This window comes from Seriola aureovittata, chromosome 7 (assembly GCF_021018895.1).
Source record: "Seriola aureovittata isolate HTS-2021-v1 ecotype China chromosome 7, ASM2101889v1, whole genome shotgun sequence".
In the NCBI taxonomy this organism is placed as follows: domain Eukaryota; kingdom Metazoa; phylum Chordata; class Actinopteri; order Carangiformes; family Carangidae; genus Seriola; species Seriola aureovittata.
This window is the reverse complement of record NC_079370.1, coordinates 18,998,254-19,020,632: the sequence shown is the minus strand read 5'-3', so window position 1 is coordinate 19,020,632 and position 22,379 is coordinate 18,998,254. Positions and strand designations below refer to the sequence as shown.

The 22,379-nt window shown below is 45.1% G+C and overlaps 2 protein-coding genes across 2 annotated transcripts in view; one reads left to right on the top strand and one right to left on the bottom strand.

Moving 5' to 3' along the window:
• Nucleotides 1–8,086, top strand: part of dnah5 (dynein, axonemal, heavy chain 5) — a 96,264-nt gene extending 88,178 nt beyond the window's left edge. The window contains exons 83-87 of the mRNA XM_056379909.1: nt 339–554; nt 1,500–1,712; nt 2,602–2,754; nt 4,300–4,531; nt 6,312–8,086. Of these exons, the coding sequence (XP_056235884.1) occupies nt 339–554; nt 1,500–1,712; nt 2,602–2,754; nt 4,300–4,531; nt 6,312–6,463 (966 nt within the window). The 3' untranslated portion in view covers nt 6,464–8,086. The remainder of the gene's footprint in view (nt 1–338; nt 555–1,499; nt 1,713–2,601; nt 2,755–4,299; nt 4,532–6,311) is intronic.
• The window catches only part of adcy2a (adenylate cyclase 2a), a 75,036-nt gene continuing 59,570 nt past the window's right edge, over nt 6,914–22,379 (bottom strand). Inside the window, exons 22-26 of the mRNA XM_056379908.1 lie at nt 21,831–21,977; nt 21,447–21,557; nt 21,237–21,351; nt 17,606–17,730; nt 6,914–8,362 (exon numbers count right to left, since the gene is read on the bottom strand). Coding sequence (XP_056235883.1) covers nt 8,210–8,362; nt 17,606–17,730; nt 21,237–21,351; nt 21,447–21,557; nt 21,831–21,977 — 651 coding nt within the window. The 3' untranslated portion in view covers nt 6,914–8,209. The remainder of the gene's footprint in view (nt 8,363–17,605; nt 17,731–21,236; nt 21,352–21,446; nt 21,558–21,830; nt 21,978–22,379) is intronic.

Sequence of the window (22,379 nt, the reverse complement as noted above, 5' to 3'; positions counted from 1 at the left end):
AGGAGACACTTGGCTGTCTACACTTCCCCCAGGCCAACAGTGGGCTTAGCAGTGACAAAACCTGCAGTGCAGGGAAATGGGTACTTGAAACTGTGGAGGGAAAAAAAACACAGAAAAACCTATTCCACATTGTTGGAGAATTTCTCCGATAAGCTTTGCCAGCGTGTTTCTGCCAGCTCCGTTTGAGGCGATATGCTGCTCAATAGGGGCACAAGGGCTCTCTCACAATATTTCACAATGTTTATCAGAGCTATTTCTGTCTAAAAATATTTGCACAAATGCTCTGCTGTCCGAATACCTGACCCCCGGTCCAGTAACTGTTGCTCTTCCTTTCACAGGGTCTGCCAGCCTACGACACTCCAGAGGTATTTGGTCTTCACCCAAACGCAGACATAACCTACCAGAGTAAACTGGCTAAGGATGTACTGGACACCATCCTCAGTATTCAGCCAAAAGACAGCTCATCAGGCAGAGGGGAAACCAGAGAGGCTGTTGTGTCCAGGCTGGCTGATGACATGCTGGAGAAACTACCTCCTGACTATGTACCCTTTGAAGTAAGCAAGTGTGTGTGCATGCCATGAACCACCTGAGGCGAGTGAAGCAACATGTGCAGTGTTTCTCAACTCACCATGTGTGCTGTGCAAAGAGGCTGGTGTGGTGCAGTCAGAGAGGTGGGATGTGTGTTAGTGAGGTGATGGAAGGTTGTGTGTGTTTGAGACGGTGACAGACAGAGAGCAAAGACGACTGGAGATAGAAGGGGTGTGAATGCAGCTGAATCTTGCTAGCTTTGTTTTATTTAGGGGTTTCTCTCCCCTTTTTTTTTTTTTTTTTTGTCACTTCAGAGAAAGTGACGGGAATGTGAATTTGAGTGAGTCAAGGTGCAAAGTTCATCATGGAAAATCTGTCACTGCTCATCACACTTTGCATCTACCACTTTCAGATCCATCTATCTGCCTGTTTGTCTCTTTAGAATATATGAAAAAAGTTTAAAAAAAGATACGTGGTAGCCCATGCTGAATTGACCCCCCGAAACCTCAAAAGATGTTTTAAAATGATGGGACAGTTGTATGTAGAGTACAGATGCCCAACAGAATGAGAGGGAATACAGAAGTGTTTACAGACATAACTGTATGTGCAGTAAAGGACAAATGTATCATGGTTTGAGAAACACCCATGAAGTCCATCTCTCTTCTGTTCTTTTCTGTTCCTTATAAATAGTAGTAACTATAGAAACCTCGCATCATGTGCTCATTGTGCACCTGAAGCATGCAGGCAGTTTGTATTAATTATCTGGATAAGAAAGGGAAAAGCTCATGCAACATTTCCAAGGTTGCAAATGGATCAAATTATATTTTAAAAAAGTTGTGCAGAATACAGGTAAACTGAACTTTAGTGCTTCCAATCACTCCATACATATATTAATTATTCAGAAGATAAATTAAAATTAGATAAATTAATAATTATTAATATTAACAAATTGTCTTACCTGATGAAATCAGGTGAGAGATCGTCTCCAGAAGATGGGTCCCTTCCAGCCCATGAACATCTTCCTGCGTCAGGAGATCGATTGGATGCAGAGGGTCATAGTTCTGGTCCGAAACACCCTGACTGACCTCAAGTTGGCCATCGATGGAACCATCATCATGAGCGAGAACCTGCGAGACGCCTTGGATTGCATGTATGACGCACGCATTCCCGCACGCTGGAAGAAGGTCGGTGGAGAACATAGTCTGGAATTTTAAGTTATAAACTGAACTCACAGTTGTCAGATTGAATGCAGTGGCTTTTCATCTGTGGCTTCATTTAACTCACTGAAAGCTATTAATGGCCATTGCTTTTAATACAGAATGCTAACGAGCCATTTTTGGGAGCCTTGAGGCACCAGTTAATATCTCAAAGATCCTTTTATGGTTGTGCAGGAATCATTTCACTGATGTTATTTATTGTCCTGAAGGCTTACTTGTTTGTTTCTGATAACATCAGATACGTCATGCTGGCTAAAATGCTGTTCACTATCATCAGTCAGCCTCTAATTTCTTGTTTAGCCCACACCGATGCTCCTTACCTTTTATATTTATGTACTTCATTTAAAAATTGTATCCATAATGCACAAATCCATTTCCGTGATGAATGGAAATGACTCACAAACAAACTTATCTGAAGAAATTGCTAGAATATTAATATTGAGACAGGGAGTGCATGAGAGCACAACAAAGAAGTATGACTCGGAATGACTTTTCCCATATCTTTACATCTGAATCATTCTGTTGGCATTCAAGCCATGCTCTCACAAACATTACATCATTAGAATAATTTAGACTTGAATGGCTTCCTGGCTCAGATACAGAAATGTCCTATTTGCAGTGCTATCTGCTTTGGCCCATTCACCTTCACTCTATTGTGTTCTGTTGTTTTCTAATCTTTTTGAATTGTACTGTGCTGAATTCTTTCTTTTCCTCTTGCCACATGGTGATTCACGACACTTTTCTTTTTTCATCTTCTCGTCTCCCTGTTGTGTCCTCCTCTGATACACCTGGATGACAGTTTTCAGCATTTCATCATAACGTTTTGTTAGTGTTGTTGTTTGTCTTTGTTTTTCAGGCATCGTGGGCCTCCAGCACCCTGGGGTTCTGGTTCACGGAGTTGCTTGAGCGGAACCGGCAGTTCCAGGCGTGGATCTTTGAAGGACGGCCCAACTGCTTCTGGATGACAGGCTTCTTCAACCCACAGGGCTTCCTGACAGCCATGAGACAGGTATACACGGCATCAGGCTACCTACCTACTCGCCCACCGCCAGAGAGGAGGCCAGATGGCACACAGAGGGAGAGGCAGGCACATGGCCACATTCATACACGCAGTCACTCGCATGTACACACAAACACACACAGAGTGTGTGACCCTTCTTGCTCCAAATCTCAAATCATGTCCCTGTTGGTAGGGCTCATTATTGAACCTTATAAATATACAGAGAAGTATCTACATTTATATGGAACATTAAAAAGCAAGTGAAAATGGGATGATAATAATTTGCAATCCTCAGCAAATGGTCTGTAGTTGACAACTAAATTTATACAGTATTTCTCCAATTTTCACTTCACTGTCTAAGAATAGAAGCATTTTCACAGCTGTCCTTGTTATGGACTGAAAACTACAGTGAACAGTGACTATTTGCAGGAATATGAAGTACTATTAAACATAAATTATTTTCCTACACAAGGTCTAAACACACCAAATAACCATGTTTATGTTGTTTTTGTTGCATTTTCTATGTATTTTAAATACTCCTGAGACCTACAGGATAGAATGTGTATTTTTTCTATATTTGTCAATGCCTTGCAATTTGAACTAAATCTGTCTTTTATACATCTATTACTGCCTCCACCAAGGGCAAGTTATTACCTTTTTACTTCTTGATTTCTTTTTGTTTGTCAACAAAATATCTCTACAAAACCTTCAGTCTGCATGACTGGTGGCCTTAATGATTTTTTAAAATCTGAATTTGTTGGAGATCCAGATATCATATACAGTAACTATGAACATGAACTGAAACAGTTCTGTTGGCTGAAGTATGTTTTCAGACAAATCAATTTAGTTTACAATTTATATAGTGGTAGGAATAGAAAATTGTTTAGCATTGCTGTCAAGTTCACACATTTGACTGCCCTCTAGTTTTTATTTATTCAACATCCTGGTTGCTCAGAGACAGAGAAAATAGTGTGGATGCAGATGTCTGTGTTTTACTGAGCAGGGGTTTGTTGGACGCCTGTTAATAAATAAAGCAGGCGTATCTGCTCACCAAACTTGTATACCAGCTTCACAGGAGAGACATTGCAGCTTTTCTTGGACCAGTGGCATCACAAAGTGTCTGCAGGGCGCTCTGACTGTGTGATGTGGTGAAATTCCTGGCTTGTTTATAAGAACTCTTGTGTGTCTGTCCTGTTGTTCCCAGTAAGATTTTTTTTTGTGTGCCTTTCAAAATGAAATGACTGAAGGGATATACTACTCACATTTAATTCATTTACGTTGCACTCTGCTCCCGTTCCTCGCTCTTTTTGAGTCATATTGGATTTATTTTCTTTCTGCTGGTACTGCGTTGCACAAAACACCATCGATATAGTGCATTTCTTTGCCCAATAATGTTTTTTATATTATACCTCTATTACAATCCTGTTATCAAAATAGATTTTTTTTTTTTTTTTTTAATGGGGACACAAATGTCAGTTCTATCATTCAGGTGTTCTGCTATGTGGCACTGCCTACATCACTGCCTTAACTTGCAAACTGTCCCTGCACTCGTAGGAGATCACTCGGGCCAACAAAGGCTGGGCCCTGGACCGTATGGTGCTGTGCAATGAGGTGACCAGGTGGATGAAGGACGACATCACCCAACCACCCTCGGAGGGAGTGTACGTCTATGGCCTGTACCTGGAGGGAGCAGGCTGGGACCGCCGCAACTGCAAACTCATCGACTCAAAACCAAAAGTCCTCTTCGAGATGATGCCTGTGATTAGGATGTACGCTGAGAATAATGGTGAGTTTTTTGGGGGGTTCTGTTTCGTTTGTAAATTGAGTCAAAAGTTCAACCAGGTGGATTTTGAAGACTAATCTGACAACCATGCTTTAAGCTTTAATCAAGTCTTCCTTAAGAACACCAGTCTTTCTAGTCTGTGTCAGTCTCTTCTCTCCTCCTTAATGTTTGCATCCCACACAGTCACTCAGAATGGATGGATGTAACATTTAAATGTCAAGCAGACTAAGTGCTATTTATTTTGTCTGGCAATAGATTACCAGTAGCATGTGCCACAGCATTTGTCCTGGATAAGACCAGACTGTATTCAGGCAGGCAGCAGATAAAACGGCCCCCATGGACACCTGCAAGCAAGGCTGCCTGGGAAATGAATTAATGATACACCATATGCCCTCCCAGCTTTTCCCATAAGAAGGCTGCCTGCTGGGTTCTGTGTCAGTACAAACTGCAAAGGACTGGTGAAAGATGTTTCTGTAGACAAGTGGTTGCAAGAACATCTATGCTGTATGAGTGAGAGTCTTGAAAACCCCCTTACTTAATTGTGACGTCCTTCAAAGAGATTAGTTTCATCCCTGTGTGTATCATCTCTAAAGACCGACTCAACAAAGGCTGTTTTTTGCTTGTGACAAGGATTGTTGGTTTCTCTGCTGATGGAGGGCTGTTGAGGAACACTCAAGTAGCACTTCATCAGGCTGTGACTGACAGGCTAACAATCAGTTAGCAAGCTGACGGCCTAAAAACCAAGTAACAATAATAAGGTGGTTCTGTAGGAGTAGTGGTAAATAACCACATGTTCTCGTAATCAGAGTCATTTGTATGATTTGAGCAGATTTTGACTTTATAAAAACACATTTTAATGTTTTGATTTACAGTGGCTTCAGAAAGAATTCAGACCCCTTCACTTTTGCACACATTGTGTTGTAGATTTAATTTTAATTTTTAATTTTAACTTAAACTTATTTTTTTGCCCATCTATCCATCCTCAATAAACATGTTTTGAGAAGACTTAAAGCTTTAGAAATGGTTTGGTACCATTACCCTGATCTAAGCCTCGCCACACAATTTTATCACAGAGGTCTACAGAGAGTTCCCCTGACATCCTGGCTTGGTTTCTCTCCTCACATGCAGTGTAAATTATGGGACCTTGTATACAGGGGTGTGAGCCTTTCCAATCAATGCAATTTGCCACAGGTTGACTCCATTCAAGACATGTCTGAAGGATAATTAAAGCACAGAGGGTGCACCTGAGTGCAATTTGGAGTTCTACAGCAAAGGGTCTGAATATGTTCGTAAATGAGAGATTTCAGTTTTTTGAAATTTTGAACAAATTTGCAAATTTTTCGAAAAACATGTTTTCACCACATCGTGATGAGTTGTTGAGTGTATATTGATGAGAAAAAAAAATTTAAATTTAGAATCAGAACACAATAAAGTGTACAAATAGTTCAGGGGTATGAATACTTCCTGAATGCACTGTAAATTCAATAGGATAAATTAATATAAATAGGAATTATAGATGCAATAAAATAGATCTGTGTGCATATAGATGTGCAATGTTCGTGATGTTTAACTGAGTGAAGTATGGTTGTGGGTCTCAATCGGTAAAGATGGGAGGTAGTGGGTGCTGTGGTGTTGTAGAGTCTGATGAGTGATGGCATGACATTCAATACTTCATAAACATGAAATAATTCTAGAAACACATGTTGAATTAAGAGACAGTTTTACCAGCTGTTGCTCCGTTTTCTGTTACCACTTTAGACTTTTCAATTTTTCTGTGTTGCAGGTATGAAGGATTCCCGCCTCTACTCCTGTCCAATCTACAAGAAGCCGGTTAGGACAAATATGAATTACATCGCAGCTGTAGATCTGAAGACTTCACTTCCTCCAGAATACTGGATCCTCCGGGGTGTGGCACTACTCTGTGACGTCAAATGACCGCATGTTGACAAACATTGACGCATATCCGGTGGAAGGTTAGCCATTATTAATTTCCTATCAATATGGAGACCAGTGGGGACACATGTGGTTCCATACAATGGAACATAAAAAAATGGAGACCGTATTCTAACACAGACAGGACAAAGATTGTGATTCATCTTTGGCCTGGATAAGTTTAGATAATATTGTATGTCAATCTGCTCACTAGCAGCATTGCCCAATGTCAATTGCGTACCACAGTCCAGAGGCACAAAAATGTTGAACTTATTCTAGTTGTGAGCTTTGTATTGGATTGATGTCATCAGTGCATTCGATCGCTGTGATGCAACAGCTTCTCACGGACCAGTTTAGGTTGATGAAGAATATCAATCCAGTGTGCAAGAGCATTTTCATCATCCTGCTGTTAATTGTAAATCAACCTTACAATCAAAAATTCACTCCATAGAATTGAAATACATAGAAATTTTAATGAAGTTTTTACAAAAAACAATGGCATCATCAAAACATCAAAACACTTTTTTGGTAGTATTTTCTTTTCTTACAAAACCACCATACCATACGCACTCTAAAGCTACCCTGTACAGATCAGGCTTGGGTTTCCCAAAATTAAAGTCTTCACACTGAAATCATCTTCATCTCTTTGTTATCCAGTAGTTTGACTCTAACCTGACTTTTAAATCCATATGGCTCAGATCTGATCCTCTCAGCTTGGTCTGAAAAGCTACAAACCCTGACCTATGCCATAAGGATTATTTATAGTTTTGTGTAAACACTCAGTGGAGACAAGATGGTTAAAGTGCAAAGACAGTTTTGGGAAACTCTGCCCCACATGAATATCATAATATATTCATAGATTCTTTTTTTTCAATGCGTTTCATGGTCCTAGACCACCTGTAAAATACATCCAAGACTTCGTGCTTCTAACAAGGTTGATGGACTTATGTACACATATGCGTGTCTCCTTGTTGGCGGTCTGTGTTTTTTAAACAAGACCAGCTTCATCTTGGCAACAGTGGTCATGCAGTTTTCCCTTCTATACTTTGCGTTCAGTTTAATATCAGATCGTCAGATCTATGACCTTTTTTTATCACTTGGTACAAATTTGGTTGAGTTGGGGGCACACAAAGTTCACCAGCATGATGTGTTTGTATTGTTGTTCACTCTAACATTCTTGTCTTTTGGATGCACAAATGCTCTTCAAGAGGCCTTGATATGAAAACTGTTGCAACACACTTTGCTTCTCTCTTTGTACTGTACATCATTTGACATCCAAAATGTACCGTTTCCTGTAAAATGAACAGACTGCAGATTCTGTTTTAGATGCACCTGGATAGAAAGAGGCTTTTATCTCAAAGTGATGCCACAAGCCTCCCAGAACTGAGTCAGAATACTAATTTAGATCATTTCAGACTATTCTCTCTGACTGAACTTGTACAATATTAGATCTGACTGACTTGAGCCACTGTGGCTTTTCTGGATCCAACATTCAAATTACAAAATATTTCAGGGGTTATTGCCTACCTGCTGTACAGTTACATAAGTGACAAAATGTATACTACAGCTGTGGCATAGGTAACTTGCAATGCAAAATTAAAATAATTTTTTTCCTTGCAACGCAGATCCAATTCTTTTGTGCCTCATACTTTTCTGCTACAATGGCATTGAGAAGATCGAACCTCCATTAATTGGAAATGAATGTCTGTGCTTTGTGCCTGTGTAAATTCAGCATAGTGTGAACCAGTCTTACGGCATTACATTCCCTTGGGACAGTGAGCGGGTCATCTCTGTGTGCACAAAGTAGGTCTTGAGCTCCCCTTTGCCCTTAACGTTGATGATGCCTCTACAAGAGCACATGTAGCCCAGGGTAAGAAGGATGCGACTTGTCTCCTCTGTCACCTACAGGGAGAACCAGATGGGTAACATCCATTTTGCTTATCTTACTGCAGGCAAAGATACTCAGCTCTCTACAGGAAAACATTTCCAGGAGCTGAGGGGAAGTCTGCTGACCATTAACTCATAAGTAGCAATTGTATTTTAGCAGACAAAATCAGGATTTAAATTGCATATAAAAGTGTTGTCTGAAATTAACCTGAATGTTAGGATTTAGACTGCAAAAATATGCATATCAAGTAGAGCTGCATTCACAGGTGCCCCCACTATATATTTTTTTTATCCTATCATTAAGGATTATAGCAGATAAAGAGCTCAGCAGTCATCCCAGAACACTGCAGCTTCCAGACAACATAGCATATGACAAAATATAAAAAGTAACACAAAGGAAAATGTCCTCTGGGTTTTAGAATTAGGGATTGTCAGTAAAATGAGCACAGATGTGAAATAACTGTATACTACCTTGGAAGGACTCAACATTTCATAGTGTTGCCTCTGCGTATCTTGAAATATCATCAGGCAATCTTGGAATGCAATTGAAAGTACTGCAGTTGGGCTACAGTTGTGCTACACTGCACAGCAGATGGCTCTATCAGATGTGTGCAGGCTGTGAAGTGTAATATAGCCCTCTGAAGACTGAATGATTCTCACAGCCACACATCATGCAGGTGAAAAAAACACTTATCAGTGCTCAGGCAGTTTGCAAATGTAAGACTTGAAGATGTCACATGATGCTGAGATGATTTGATGTCCTTGCTGCCATAAACAGCATGAGCAGAGGGAGTATTCATCTTTTAAACATCTGCACTGACATTTAAAATGTCTACATTTGAAAATAAAGCACTGCTGCTTTGAAAGAAACAGTCAACTTCAAACACAACGTGATGTGTGACAGATACAGAGAATCTTAAGGTTATTTACATAACCCCGGTTCTCTGAGTAATATGAGTGAGATGTCTCACTATGGGATGCACGCCCCCGCTGCAGCCCTCAGAAGCACTTATCTCATTACGCCAATCCTGATTGGCTGGTGAACGTGTTCGTCCGCGTCAGGTAGTCCCACCTGCCATAAATATCCCCTGCAGATGTCACCACTTCATTCAAGATAAACACCTCTTCTCACTCGCCCAAGCAAGAAGGGTTGTCTGGTGAGACATCTCACTCATATTACTCAGAGAACCGGGGTTATGTAAATAACCTTAAGTTCGCTTTCATAATATTCGCTCGATGTCTCACTATGGGATATGGTAGCTCCCGTATTGCCAGACAAGCTTATCTATCGTCCACCAACCATCAGAGAAGATATTCTGTTCCAATCAGGACTGCAAAATCGCCCGTGCCACGTACGGAGCGGAAACGTCCAGCATATAGAATCGAACAAAAGTGAGCAGCGAGGACCATCTCGCCGCAGCACAAATGTCCTGAACAGAAACCCCCCTGAACAAGGCCCAGGATGCAGCCATACCCCGAGTCGAGTGCGCACGCAGGCCTCCGGGAGGCTGCAAACCCTGACTCGAGTAAGCAGAAACAATCGCCTCCACCACCCAGTGGGACAGACGTTGCTTCGTGATAGGTTTCCCCTTATGGGGATCAGCCCAGGAGACAAACAGCTGATCGCTCCTCCTGAAGCTTCCTGTTTTGTCCATGTAAGTGCGCACAGCACGAACTGGACATAACACATGCGGTCGCTGCACCCCTGGCGAGGCAGCGAAGGCCGCAAGGTCAATAGGAGAAAATGAGCCAACCATCTTCGGCACAAAAGCCGGATTGGGCTTCAAAATCATCCTCACATCCCCTGGGAAAAGATGAGTGCATGATGGATGCACTGAAAGCACATGAATGTCACTGACTCACTTTGCCGAGGCCAGAGCCAGCAACAGCACTGTTTTGAGGTACACGTGCTTTAGGTCCGCCTTCTCCAGTGGTTCAAAAGGAGGACCCCCGAGCCCCTCCAGAACCACAGCCAGGTCCCACGGAGGCACCAGTGGTCTGGACACGGGGAGAAGCCTGCAAGCTCCTTTCATAAACTGACAAACCAGCAGATGTTGGCTCGCGGTTTTTTTACCACGCGGAAATAGCTGCCAAGTACACTTTAACCGTGGAGAAGGCATTCCGGTTGTCAATCAGGTCTTGCAGGAATGACAATATCACCCCCACCGGACACTGGAAAGGAATGTGGCCATTCCTGTGACACCAATTCTCGAACACTCTCCACTTACAGTCATATAGAGACCTGGTGGAAGAGGCTCGAGCGCTCTGTATTGTGGAAATCACCCGCTGTGGGAGCCCCACAGCTGACAGATTGAACCACTCAGGGGCCAAGCCCATAGTGCCAGGCGCTCCGGGTGCGGGTGGAAAACCGACCCCGCCCCCTGAGCGCACAGCAACTGGAAAATCTTCGCCAGCCACTGCATTGCGGGCCAGTGTGGAGCTATTAAAACCAGTTTGTGGCCGTGTTCCCTCACTCTGGCCAGAGTGGGGGGTATCAGGGCCAGTGGGGGGAACGCATAGAGACGCACGCGCGGCCAGGCGTGCGCCAGCGCATCCACGCCCAGAGGAGCATCCCTGCTGTGCAGAGAGTAAAACACCGCGAGTTTTCTCTCGAGGCGAACAGATCTACGGTGGCCCGGCCGAACCGTGTCCAAATCTGTTCCACAATCTCTGGGTGCAGAGTCCACTCCCCGTACATCGGCGCGCCCCTGGATAACAGGTCCGCGCCCGTGTTCAGGACACCTGGGACGTGTGTCGCTCTCAGAGAGAGGAGACGGCCGGAGCTCCAGAGGATCAGTTTGCGTGCCAGCATGTGTAACGACGTGAACGTAAGCTGCCCTGGCGGTTGATATACGCCACTGTCGTTGTATTGTCCGTTCTCACCAGGACATGACGGCCCTGGAGGGACGGGAGGAAGTGTTTCAGGGAGAGGAACACCGCTGAAAGTTCCAGGAAATTTATGTGGGATTGTTGGAGAGCCACACTCCAGCGGCCCCTCACAGACTCGCCTTCGTGTATTCCGCCCCAGCGGACAGACTGGCGTCTGTAGTGACCACCCTTCTTGACAGGACTGAGCCCATGGGGACCCCTTGGGTCAGGGAGCGCGCCAGTGACACAGCATCCTGGCGCATTCCGGTGTGATCCACACTCTCCGTGCGCCATGGCGCACGGGATCCAGCCCGCATGAGGCTACCCAAAACTGGAATTCCCTTATGTGGAGGCGGCCGAGACGGACTACATGAATGGCTGACGCCATCAGTCCGAGTAACCGCAGACACAATCTGAATTGAACATATCTGCCTGGATGAAAAAGTGCGAGGCATGTCCTGAATGTTTTCACTCGCTCTGCCGAGAGGCGCGCTGTGAAGTTCACCGAGTCCAGAAATAATCCCAAAAAGATTATATTCTGTGCCGGGACGAGCATGCTCTTTTCTGCGTTCATCACAAAGCCCAGATTGGGCAGGTGCTGTGTGAGGATATGCATGTGTGCCTTGGCTTCCTGCTCCGATTGCGCCAGAAGCAGCCAATCGTCGAGGTATGTGGCCAGGCGGATGCCCCGTCTCCTCAGCGGGGCTATTGCCGCCTCCGTGCACCGGACAAACACTCTCGGGCTCAGGGAGAGGCCGAAGGGGAGCACGCGGTACTCGTAACAGACCCCCTGGAAAGCAAATCTCAGATACTTTCTGTGGGGGGGATAAATTGAAATGTGGAAATATGCGTCCTTCAGATCGACAGATGTGAACCAGTCGCCCTGATGCACCAGACGCAGCAGAGATGCGTGTGTGAGCATCCTGAAATTGTATTTCCTGAGATATTTGTTCAGAGCCCGCAGATCCAGGATAGGGCGAATTCCGGTTCCCCCCCCGTTTGGGGACCAGAAAATACCTGGAGTAAAAACCGCTCTGACTCTGTGCGGGAGGTACTATACATATCGCTTGCTGGATTAACAGTGAGTGGATTTCCTCCTGTAAAACGCGAGCTGACTCTCCCTGAGCCTGGGAATGAATTATGCTGGCGAATCGCGGGGGAACGGCGGCAAATTGGAGTCCTCAGCACCCAGGGTGAAGCTGGAAGAGCGCTCCAACTCTCCCACCTGAGGGAGAGATTGGATACACACTCCAGCTCCCTCGCCAGCGAGAGTGGGGCCATCCGCGGTGCGGTGGCGTCCTTTCGCGGCGGGGCCGGGACAGCCCACCCGAGCGGCGCTGTGCTTTTCAGCCCGGGCTGACAGCGCCGCGGCGGGGCTGCCTCGGTTTCCGCTCCGGTGAGAGCTATGGCAGCTTCTCGCCGGAGCGGGACAGCAGGCGTCGTTTTTATATTTTTTATTCTTTTGGCTTTTGTATGCTGCGCCCTCGGCCTGGATGCGACAGCGGGACACATTTTATTTTCATACTCTTTGTGAAAACACATGTGTGCGTGCGTGCTTGTGGACGTGAGGGAGGGGCAACAGCTGAACCCTCCGCTGCAAACTGTCCTTTCTCTCCAGCCCGCCGTGGCTGGGAGAAGGGGGCGCGGTGGGCCCCGGGGAGCACGCTTGGAAGCCAAGCAGGTGTGGCTGGGGAACGGGGAACAACCAGCTGCATCACCTGTGAAGAGAGGCGGTCACCCCGCTCTTTTTTTCTTCCTGGCCTGGGAATGGGCAGCATGCGCGGGCTGGGCCTGCGGGGCTGCGGTTGAGGCCGGGGGTTTCCTCTGTCAGCCGGGCCGGGTTACCTGACCATGAAGGGTCGCCGGGGCGGGCTGGGGCTTCGACAGCTTGGGGGCTTTAAACTGTGGAGCCGTCTGTGTGAAGCCTCGTCGCTGCACAACAGGAGGAGGAGAAGGAGCTGGGGGCTTACGAGGGAGGCAGAGCTGGAGGGCTTCATCCTCTTTCTTCTTTGCCTCACACCGCTTCTGCATAGAGGCCAGTGCGGAGCCGAAGAGCCCCTCCGGGACTATGGGCATGTCCAGGATGTCCTCCTTCTCCCTATCTGACAGGTTAGCAAGGCCTAGCCACCGCGCACGCTCCTGCAGAACCATATTTCCCAGCGCTCTCCCCGTGGCCTGGACCGCGCAGCGCTGGACACGGAGACACAGGTCGGTGATGACCGGTATTTCCTCCCACGTAGCTGGGTCCTGAGACTGCGCAAAGTCCTCACACAACTCGGCCTGGTAAGCCGTGAGCAGAGAGAGGACATTGAGCACTCTGGCCGAGAGCGCCGCCGCCTTGTACGTTTTCTCAGTCAGGGCTGACTGGAAACGGTCAGACTTGGACGGCAGGCTGGGGCCCCTGGATGGCGCTGCTGCCGGCCTGGGGTGCAGGTGCGCGGCGACAAGCGGCTCCATTGAAGGCATGCGGAGCAGGCCCGTGCCCTCCATCCCCTCACAGTCGAGGGCGGAGGCTCCGGGAATCGGGCTCCTGCTGCTGTACGGGCGGTCTTTCCATGAACGGGCCACCTCGTCCAGCAGCTCCGGGAAGACAGGGAGGAGTTGTTTTGCCGCACTCCTGGCCAGGGGTAATTTCTTCCCCTCATAGCGGGATCTGGTGGTCTCCGTTATGACGACAGGCCAGGGGATGCCCAGCCGGGCAGCAGCGCGTTTGCACACGTCGAGCATGTCCGAACTGGGTAGAGGAGAGGCTGGTGTGCTTCTCCCACTTTCCTCTTGAGAGGCGGCGGGGGCCGCAGGCTGCGCAGCCCGGGGTGATGAAAAGGTTGTCCTCTTCATCATCCTCCCCGAAGTCCAATTCCAGGACGTCGTCCTCCGGCGGTACGGCCGAGGCCAGTTCGGTCTGGGAGCCCCAGCTAACACTGGCCTCCGGCGCCGCCGCGGCATCATCCTTCTCCTCCTCACCTACAACATCGTGGCCGTCGGAGGGGAGATAAGGGTCATGCCCGGAGAGGCTAGCTTGGCGAGCTAGTCGTCTACGGAGGCTCTTGAGCGTAAACGCCGAGCAGTGTCGACACGAGCCGGGGACATCGATCGCCAGGCGGGTATGTTCCTGCCCTAGGCAGCTCGAGCAGACCTGGTGTGGATCCCTGCTCGAAATCTTGTTCCCACAGCGGCAGTGACGGGACCCAGAGTCTCCGTATCCTCTGGTGTGAGGAGTTTTGTCCTCCATCCCTCACAAACGGGTGCGCAGGGAGGGAAACGAGGTGGTTAGCTGGTGTGCTAACAAAAAACCGAGAGATTAGCTGGTGTGCTAATTCCCCGGGAAGTGAACACCGTGGTGGGGTGTCGAGCTTGAGCGTTAGCCTAGCCGGAAGGCAAGGAAAACGCAAAACACTCCGATCTGGTGTGACTGGTGAGCAACAAAAATGCCCCAAGCTAACAAGCGCCCGGCGACGGAAGCTAAATAAGATCCGTCTGTGGACAGTTAAGCTAGCCAGCTCAGGACGAGAGATATGCTCCGAGTGAGAAGCGGTATTTGAATGAACTGGTGACGTCCGCAGGGGATTTTTATGGCAGGTGGGACTACCTGACGCGGACGAACACGTTCACCAGCCAATCAGGATTGGCGTAATGAGATAAGTGCTTCTGAGGGCTGCAGCGGGGGCGTGCATCCCATAGTGAGACATCGAGCGAATATTATGAAAGAGAACAAACTGTCTTGTTTTTGAATGCACAACAGAAAATAATCAGGACTGGAGTTATTTTTGTTACTGTCAACAAATCCCATGAAAACTAGGATTACCTCCTTGCGCTTCTATGCCTCCGCCTACCAGTGAAGTCGAGTGGTAATGGTAAATGGACTTGCACTTTTCTAGTCTTACTGTCCACTCAAAGTGCTTTACAATACTTGCCCCATTCACTCATATATTCATGCACTGATGGAACAGCCAGTATCTTCGCCAAGAATACTTTGACATGCGGCCGGGGATTGAACCATCGACCTAATTAGTGGACAAGTCGCTCTGCCTCCTGAGCCACAGCCGCCAAAGCACAAAGTATTGTCACAATCTCCCCTTCTGTTCCTGAGTTACATCGTTGAATAATGGCCACTTGTGTTTTTGAATAACACCATGATGTCACAGTGAAGTTGGTCTTTCACTGTTTGTTTGGATATAAAATGTCTTCACTTTTATCCTATTAGACATTTGCATTAGTTAGGTTGTGTCGTGTCATAATTAGTGAATGAATCCTTTAGTGATGACCAAAATCATGTTTTATGAGGTCACACTAAGCATGCATTCCCTCTGGGCGTTCCCAATATACACTATATTGCCAAAAGTATTCACTCACCCATCCAAATAATTGAAATCAGGTGTTCCAATCACTTCTATGGCCACAGGTGTCTAAAATCAAGCACCAAGGCATGCAGACTGTTTCTACAAACATTTGTGAAAGAATGGGTCGCTCTCAGGAGCTCAGTGAATTCCAGCGTGGTACTGTGATGGGATGCCACCTGTGCAACAAGTCCAGTCATGAAATTTCTTCGCCCCTAAATATTCCACAGTCAACTGTCAGTGGTATAATAACAAAGCGGAAGTGATTGGGAACGACAGCAACTCAGCCACGACGTGGTAGGCCACGTAAAATGACGGAGCGGGGTCAGCGGATGCTGAGGCGCAGAGGTCGCCAACTTTCTGTAGAGTCAATCTCTACAGACCTCCAAACTTCATGTGGCCTTCAGATTAGCTCAAGAACAGTGCGTAGAAAGCTTCATGGAATGGGTTTCCATGGCCGAGCAGCTGCATCCAATCCATCACCAAGTGCAATGTAAAGTGTCGGATGCAGTGGTGTAAAGCACGCCGCTACTGGACTCCAGAGCAGTGGAGACGCGTTCTCTGGAGTGACGAATCGCGCTTCACCATCTGGCGATCTGATGGACGAGTCTGGGTTTGGCGGTTGCCAGGAGAATGGTACTTGTCTGACTGCATTGTGCCAAGTGTAAAGTTTGGTGGAGGGGGGATTATGGTGTGGGGTTGTTTTTCAGGCACTGGGCTTGGCCCTTTAGTTCCAGTGAAAGGAACTCTGAATGCTTCAGCATACCAAGAGATTTTGGACAATTCCATGCTCCTAACTTTGTGGGAACAGTTTGGGGATGGCCCCTTCCTGTTCCAACATGACTGTGAACCAGTGCACAAAGCAAGGTCCATAAAGACATGGATGAGAGAGTTTGGTGTGGATGAACTTGACTGGCCTGCACAGAGTCCTGACCTCAACCCGACAGAACACCTTTGGGATGAATTAGAGCGGAGACTGAGAGCCAGGCCTTCTCGTCCAACATCAGTGTGTGACTTCACAAATGTGCTTCTGGAAAAATGGTCAAAAAATTCCCATAAACACACTCCTAAACCTTGTGGAAAGCCTTCCCAGAAGAGTTGAAGCTGTTATAGCCGCAAAGGTTGGACCGACGTCATATTAAACCCTATGGATTAAAAATGGGATGTCACTTAAGTTCATATGCGAGTCAAGGCAGGTGAGCCTATACTTTTGGCAATATAGTGTATAATGTATTCACAAGACTGTGAAAACCTTTGACCTCTAAATTCTAACCAATTCATCTTTGAGTCCACATAGATGTTTGTGCCAAATTTGAAGAAATTCCCTCAAGGTGTTAATGAGAGCTCTCGTTCACCAGAATAGGACGGACGTACAAACTGAAAACACAATGCCTCCGGTCACAGACGCAAAGGTATAAAAACTATACATAGATAAAAGACATAAAAGTTGTTCCCTTCTTCCCAAGCCCGTTGATTATTTCTGAGGACATTACACCGTATTTATTTGTGGTGGAGTTGTTTTTAAAGATTTATTTGTCTTAGTAATAGACCTTTTTCACAGCAGACATTTTGGCATGCCATAGCAGGAAAACACAGGTGTAACTAATAACATCCATAACAAGTACGGTCCATTTAGTTGAGCCAGTTCCTCAGTCCTGCATTTGTGCATGTTCTGCATGGCTCACTGGCATGTTCACTGGGTCACTTAATTGAACTGAATTATCAATCACAAAATTTGTTTCACTTTTGCTTTTCCTGCAACGACAAGTAAAATTTCTTTGTGAAAAAGCTCTATACTCCTAAAACAGCATATTCTAACAGGCATTTTTTAGGGGCTATTTGACACCTAGTGTCCTTTGAGCTCGTGAGTCGTTACAGCAATAGGCTGGGGTATGTAAATTTGACTAAATATAAACTACTACACACCCAGTGGAATAGAGGAATTATATACATATCAGGCTTAAGCTACACAGCCAATACCTGTTAGTAGGATCATGGGATTTGTTGACAGTAAGAAAAATACAGGATATCACCAAAATGATCCTTAACTTACCTGTATTTTTCCCAGGACTCCAGTGCTGTCCATTCTGCTGGCTACATTCACTGTGTTCCCCCAGATATCATACTGAGGTTTCTGGGCTCCAATGACTCCAGCTATCACTGGACCATGGTTAATACCTGACAAAGGACACAAAACAATCAGTGCACATTTCTACTCAGTTACTACACTTTCACATACTATTTCTAACACAGTTAGGATTGAGGACACATTTATTTTCTATTGCACACACAAATGTTAAAGTATGTAACATAAGTGATGAGTTATAAAAGAATTGGTCTTTTGTTTCTAATTATGATGTAATACATGAACAATGTTGGAAAAGTATTAAAATCCATTTTTGATATTACTGATTAATTATTAAGGCAGCCAGCGCACAGCTCCAAAAGGCTTTTAGCAAGAGACCTGCTGCTTTCAGAATAAACAAAGCTTTTCACAAGATTTCATCAGAACATGAGATGAAGTGGAAGCTAAATGCAGCTGAGCTCTTAATCCCCAAGACTCTCAGCACCTCTGCTCAGCAGCCTCTGTAGCTTTTCACAGCACTGAGATGACGCTGGGCGTCTCTTCACTGTCTCCTGAGTCAATTTTCAGATTGCTGGAAATTGCAATGTGTACAAGTGCACAAGCAGCACACACAGGCACATGGCCACTGATTTTGTCCAGTCCCAGTGGGTGGGGACTTGTATCCCACTCTGATGGAGCATTTTGGGCCCATCTGGAAGCAGCAGGGATGTACAGTCACACACACGCACACTGCTGAGTTAATGGACCATCCCATGCTGCGATCTTCACAGACAGGTTGAAGGTATCGAACTCTGACTCTTACTGCACGCAGGGAGCTGGGAGCTGCCTGCCTGCTTTCCTCTTCAATTTTCCCTCTTCTCTTTAGTCAGTATCCTTCTGCTGTTATGTTGCCATGACTATACCTACGTCTTGCTGACATGAGTTTTATTTTCTTGTGATTTAAAGATGTACACACCTCTCTGTTTCTGTCAAGATAATGAAATTACCCCCACAGTATATTGGTGCCCAAAAAAAAAAAAAGGCCATGGATGCATACAAAGACTACATGCCCATAGCAATACCTACTAATATATCAACCGAGTATAGAGTAACTGTATCCTCCGTTGATATATTAGATATTGCCAAATCTACATTCAAGCTATTTTTTTTTTTAGGTAAAGCCTGTGCTATATACCAAAACTTCAGCTGTGTGATTCTAAACAGCGCAATAATGTATGCAGGGCTTAAAGCAAGAAAAAGCTCTCTCTGAAATGCGTTACAGTGGTCCTGATGGCCAGTCCAACTATGACATGTTAATTATCACAACTGATACAAACAACAAAATTAACAAAAAGCTAAAGTACCCTGCTGCGCTGGAGGCTACAAGCCAGTTTCTAAATGTGAATGCTCACATTAACTTGAGATGTCCAAATGACAAAAACCTGCATGATTCACTCACCTGTCAGAAACCAGAGTCTATTAACTGTATCCAATCACAACTTTTAAAGCCATAAAGAATATTCAATAAGCCTATCTTTCAAACTTTTCAACACCTGTTCCTCTGTTGGTCTACAGCTTAATAAACCTACTGTTTTCAAATGATCACAATGTTATGAAAACAATGTGAATAGCCTATTTTCCATGGTCACGTGCATTATTGAGCTGACACTTGCCAAGCCAGAGGTTTTTATCAATAAAATAGTACTATTTTACTAAATATAGGGTTCCTTGTGTGTGTGTGTGTGTGCATGCGTGCGTGCGTGTATACACACACACACACACATACAGTACAGGCCAAAAGTTTGGACACACCTTCTCATTCAATGCGTTTCCTTTATTTTCATGACTATTTACATTGTAGATTCTCACTGAAGGCATCAAAACTATGAATGAACACATGTGGAATTATGTACTTAACAAAAAAGTGTGAAATAACTGAAAACATGTCTTATATTCTAGTTTATTCAAAGTAGCCATCCTTTGCTCTGATTACTGCTTTGCACACTCTTGGCATTCTCTTGATGAGCTTCAAGAGGTAGTCACCTGAAATGGTTTTCCAACAGTCTTGAAGGATATCCCAGAGATGCTTGGCACTTGTTGGCCCTTTTACCTTCACTCTGCGGTCCAGCTCACCCCAAACCATCTCGATTGGGTTCAGGTCCTGAACCCAATCGAGATGGTTTGGCGCAGCACTCCATCACTCTCCTTCTTGGTCAAATAGCCCTTACACAGCCTGGAGGTGTGTTTGGGGTCACTGTCCTGTTGAAAAATAAATGATTGTCCAACTAAACGCAAACCGGATGGGATGGCATGTCGCTGCAGGATGCTGTGGTAGCCATGCTGGTTCAGTATGCCTTCAATTTTGAATAAATCCCCAACAGTGTCACCAGCAAAGCACCCCCACACCATCACACCTCCTCCTCCATGCTTCACGGTGGGAACCAGGCATGTAGAATCCATCCGTTCACCTTTTCTGCGTCGCACAAAGACACAGCGGTTGGAACCAAAGATCTGAAATTTAGACTCATCAGACCAAAGCACAGATTTCCACTGGTCTAATGTCCATTCCTTGTGTTTCTTGGCCCAAAAAAATCTTTTCTGCTTGTTGCCTCTCCTTAGCAGTGGTTTCCTAGCAGCTATTTGACCATGAAGGCCTGATTTGCGCAGTCTCCTCTTAACAGTTGTTCTAGAGATGTGTCTGCTGCTAGAACATTCATCTGGTCTCTAATCTGTGCTGCTGTTAACTTGCGATTTCTGAGGCTGGTGATTCGGATGAACTTATCCTCAGCAGCAGAGGTGACTCTTGATCTTCCTTTCCTGGGGTGGTCCTCATGTGAGCCAGTTTTGTTGTAGCGCTTGATGGTTTTTGCGACTGCACTTGTGGACACATTCAAAGTTTTCGCAATTTTCCGGACTGACTGACCTTCATTTCTTAAAGTAATGATGGCCACTCGTTTCTCTTTACTTAGCTGATTGGTTCTTGCCATAATATGAATTCTAACAGTTGTCCAATAGGGCTGTCAGCTGTGTGTCAACCTGACTTCTGCACAACACAACTGAAGGTCCCAACTGCAAGAAATTCCACTAATTAACCCTGACAAGGCACACCTCTGAAGTGAAAACCATTTCAGGTGACTACCTCATGAAGCTCATTGAGAGAACACCAAGGGTTTGCAGCGCTATCAAAAAAGCAAAGGATGGCTACTTTGAAGAAACTAGAATATAAGACATGTTTTCAGTTATTTCACACTTTTTTGTTAAGTACATAATTCCATATGTGTTCATTCATAGTTTTGATGCCTTCAGTGGGAATCTACAATATTAATAGTCATGAAAATAAACAAAACGCATTGAATGAGAAGGTGTGTCCAAACTTTTGGCCTGTACTGTACATACATACATACATACATACACACACACACCAAGTTCTTGCCTATGTAACAGTTAAAAAACACGCAGGAATTTCTATAGATGTATAATCTATTTTCAAATCTAAAACGGCCCTATGCCGCAATTCTGGCACAGTGCTGGAGAAATTAGAGCCCTGCATGATTTCTTGCCAAAACAAGAACAAGTCTCATCACTTTGTTTTTAAACTTAACTTTCGTGTGTAACTCACCAACTCTGAGTTTGAAGTCATTGAAGGAGTGTTTGTTGATAACATCCAGCTTCCCCACCAAGGCAAAGGCAAACTCTACCATAGTCCCTATGTGCATGTACTGCCTGTCATGCTCCTGAGAAGCAGTGAAAGAACAAATGTACATGATTTTGTGGAAGTCACACAAAAATGTGCTTGAATCATTTGTGTGCATGTGTGTGATGAGTGTACCTGTGATGTGTACTCTGGCCCTGGTGATGCATTCAGCCCAGTTGCAGCCATGTAAGTGCTGCCAATGGTCTTGATCTTTTCCACACCACTGAATTTAGGTTTGGACAGCAGCTACGCACACACAAATACACACACAGTTCATGCAACAGCTAAAATAAATGAGACCGTTTATGGCAGAAGTGAAAGCTTGTAAAGACAAATTAATGAATTTGTTGAAAGCATTACTGATTTTCCCTTCTGCCTCTCAGGATATTCAGATACCATTATCCAGTATCTTGCTCATGACAATGTCCAATCACATATAACTATAAAAGCATTGCAGCTCTAGCACTTGCATTGTATGTGACAGATGTTATGAAGGTTGCCAGAGTGAGGGTTATTTACCTCATCAAAATCAGCAATGATTTCGTTGAGGAGCCTGAGGCACTCTAATCCTTCCTTGTTGACGTCAGATTCTGTGTAGAACTCTTTAAAGTCTGGGATGGAGGCGAACATGACACACACCAGGTCATAGGACTGATGGTACAGATCCTGCACGACAGAAAGCATGAGACAAAATACAGACTTTATATTGGACAGCTGCAAAACAATGTTATAATGTTATAAAATCGATAAACCACAGACTTTCAACATGGATGAAATACAGACGGACAAATGTTGTCTGATGGAAAAATTTTAGACTTGGTAGTACACCTTAATAAAAATATTACTTCTCAGTGGGACCACAGTGGCAGATAAAATATAAGAAAGAAAACCAGACAGACAAATGAAAGTAGGTATATCACCCAAACCACCATCCATGTAACAGTTGCTCTAAAATCCATTAGAAAAGCAACTTGCTCCTGGATCCTGTTCAAATGAAGAAATAGTCATTTCCTAACTCTTCATTCAGATTTTTTTTTTTTTTTTTTTTTTTTTTAGCAGAAGCAGCAT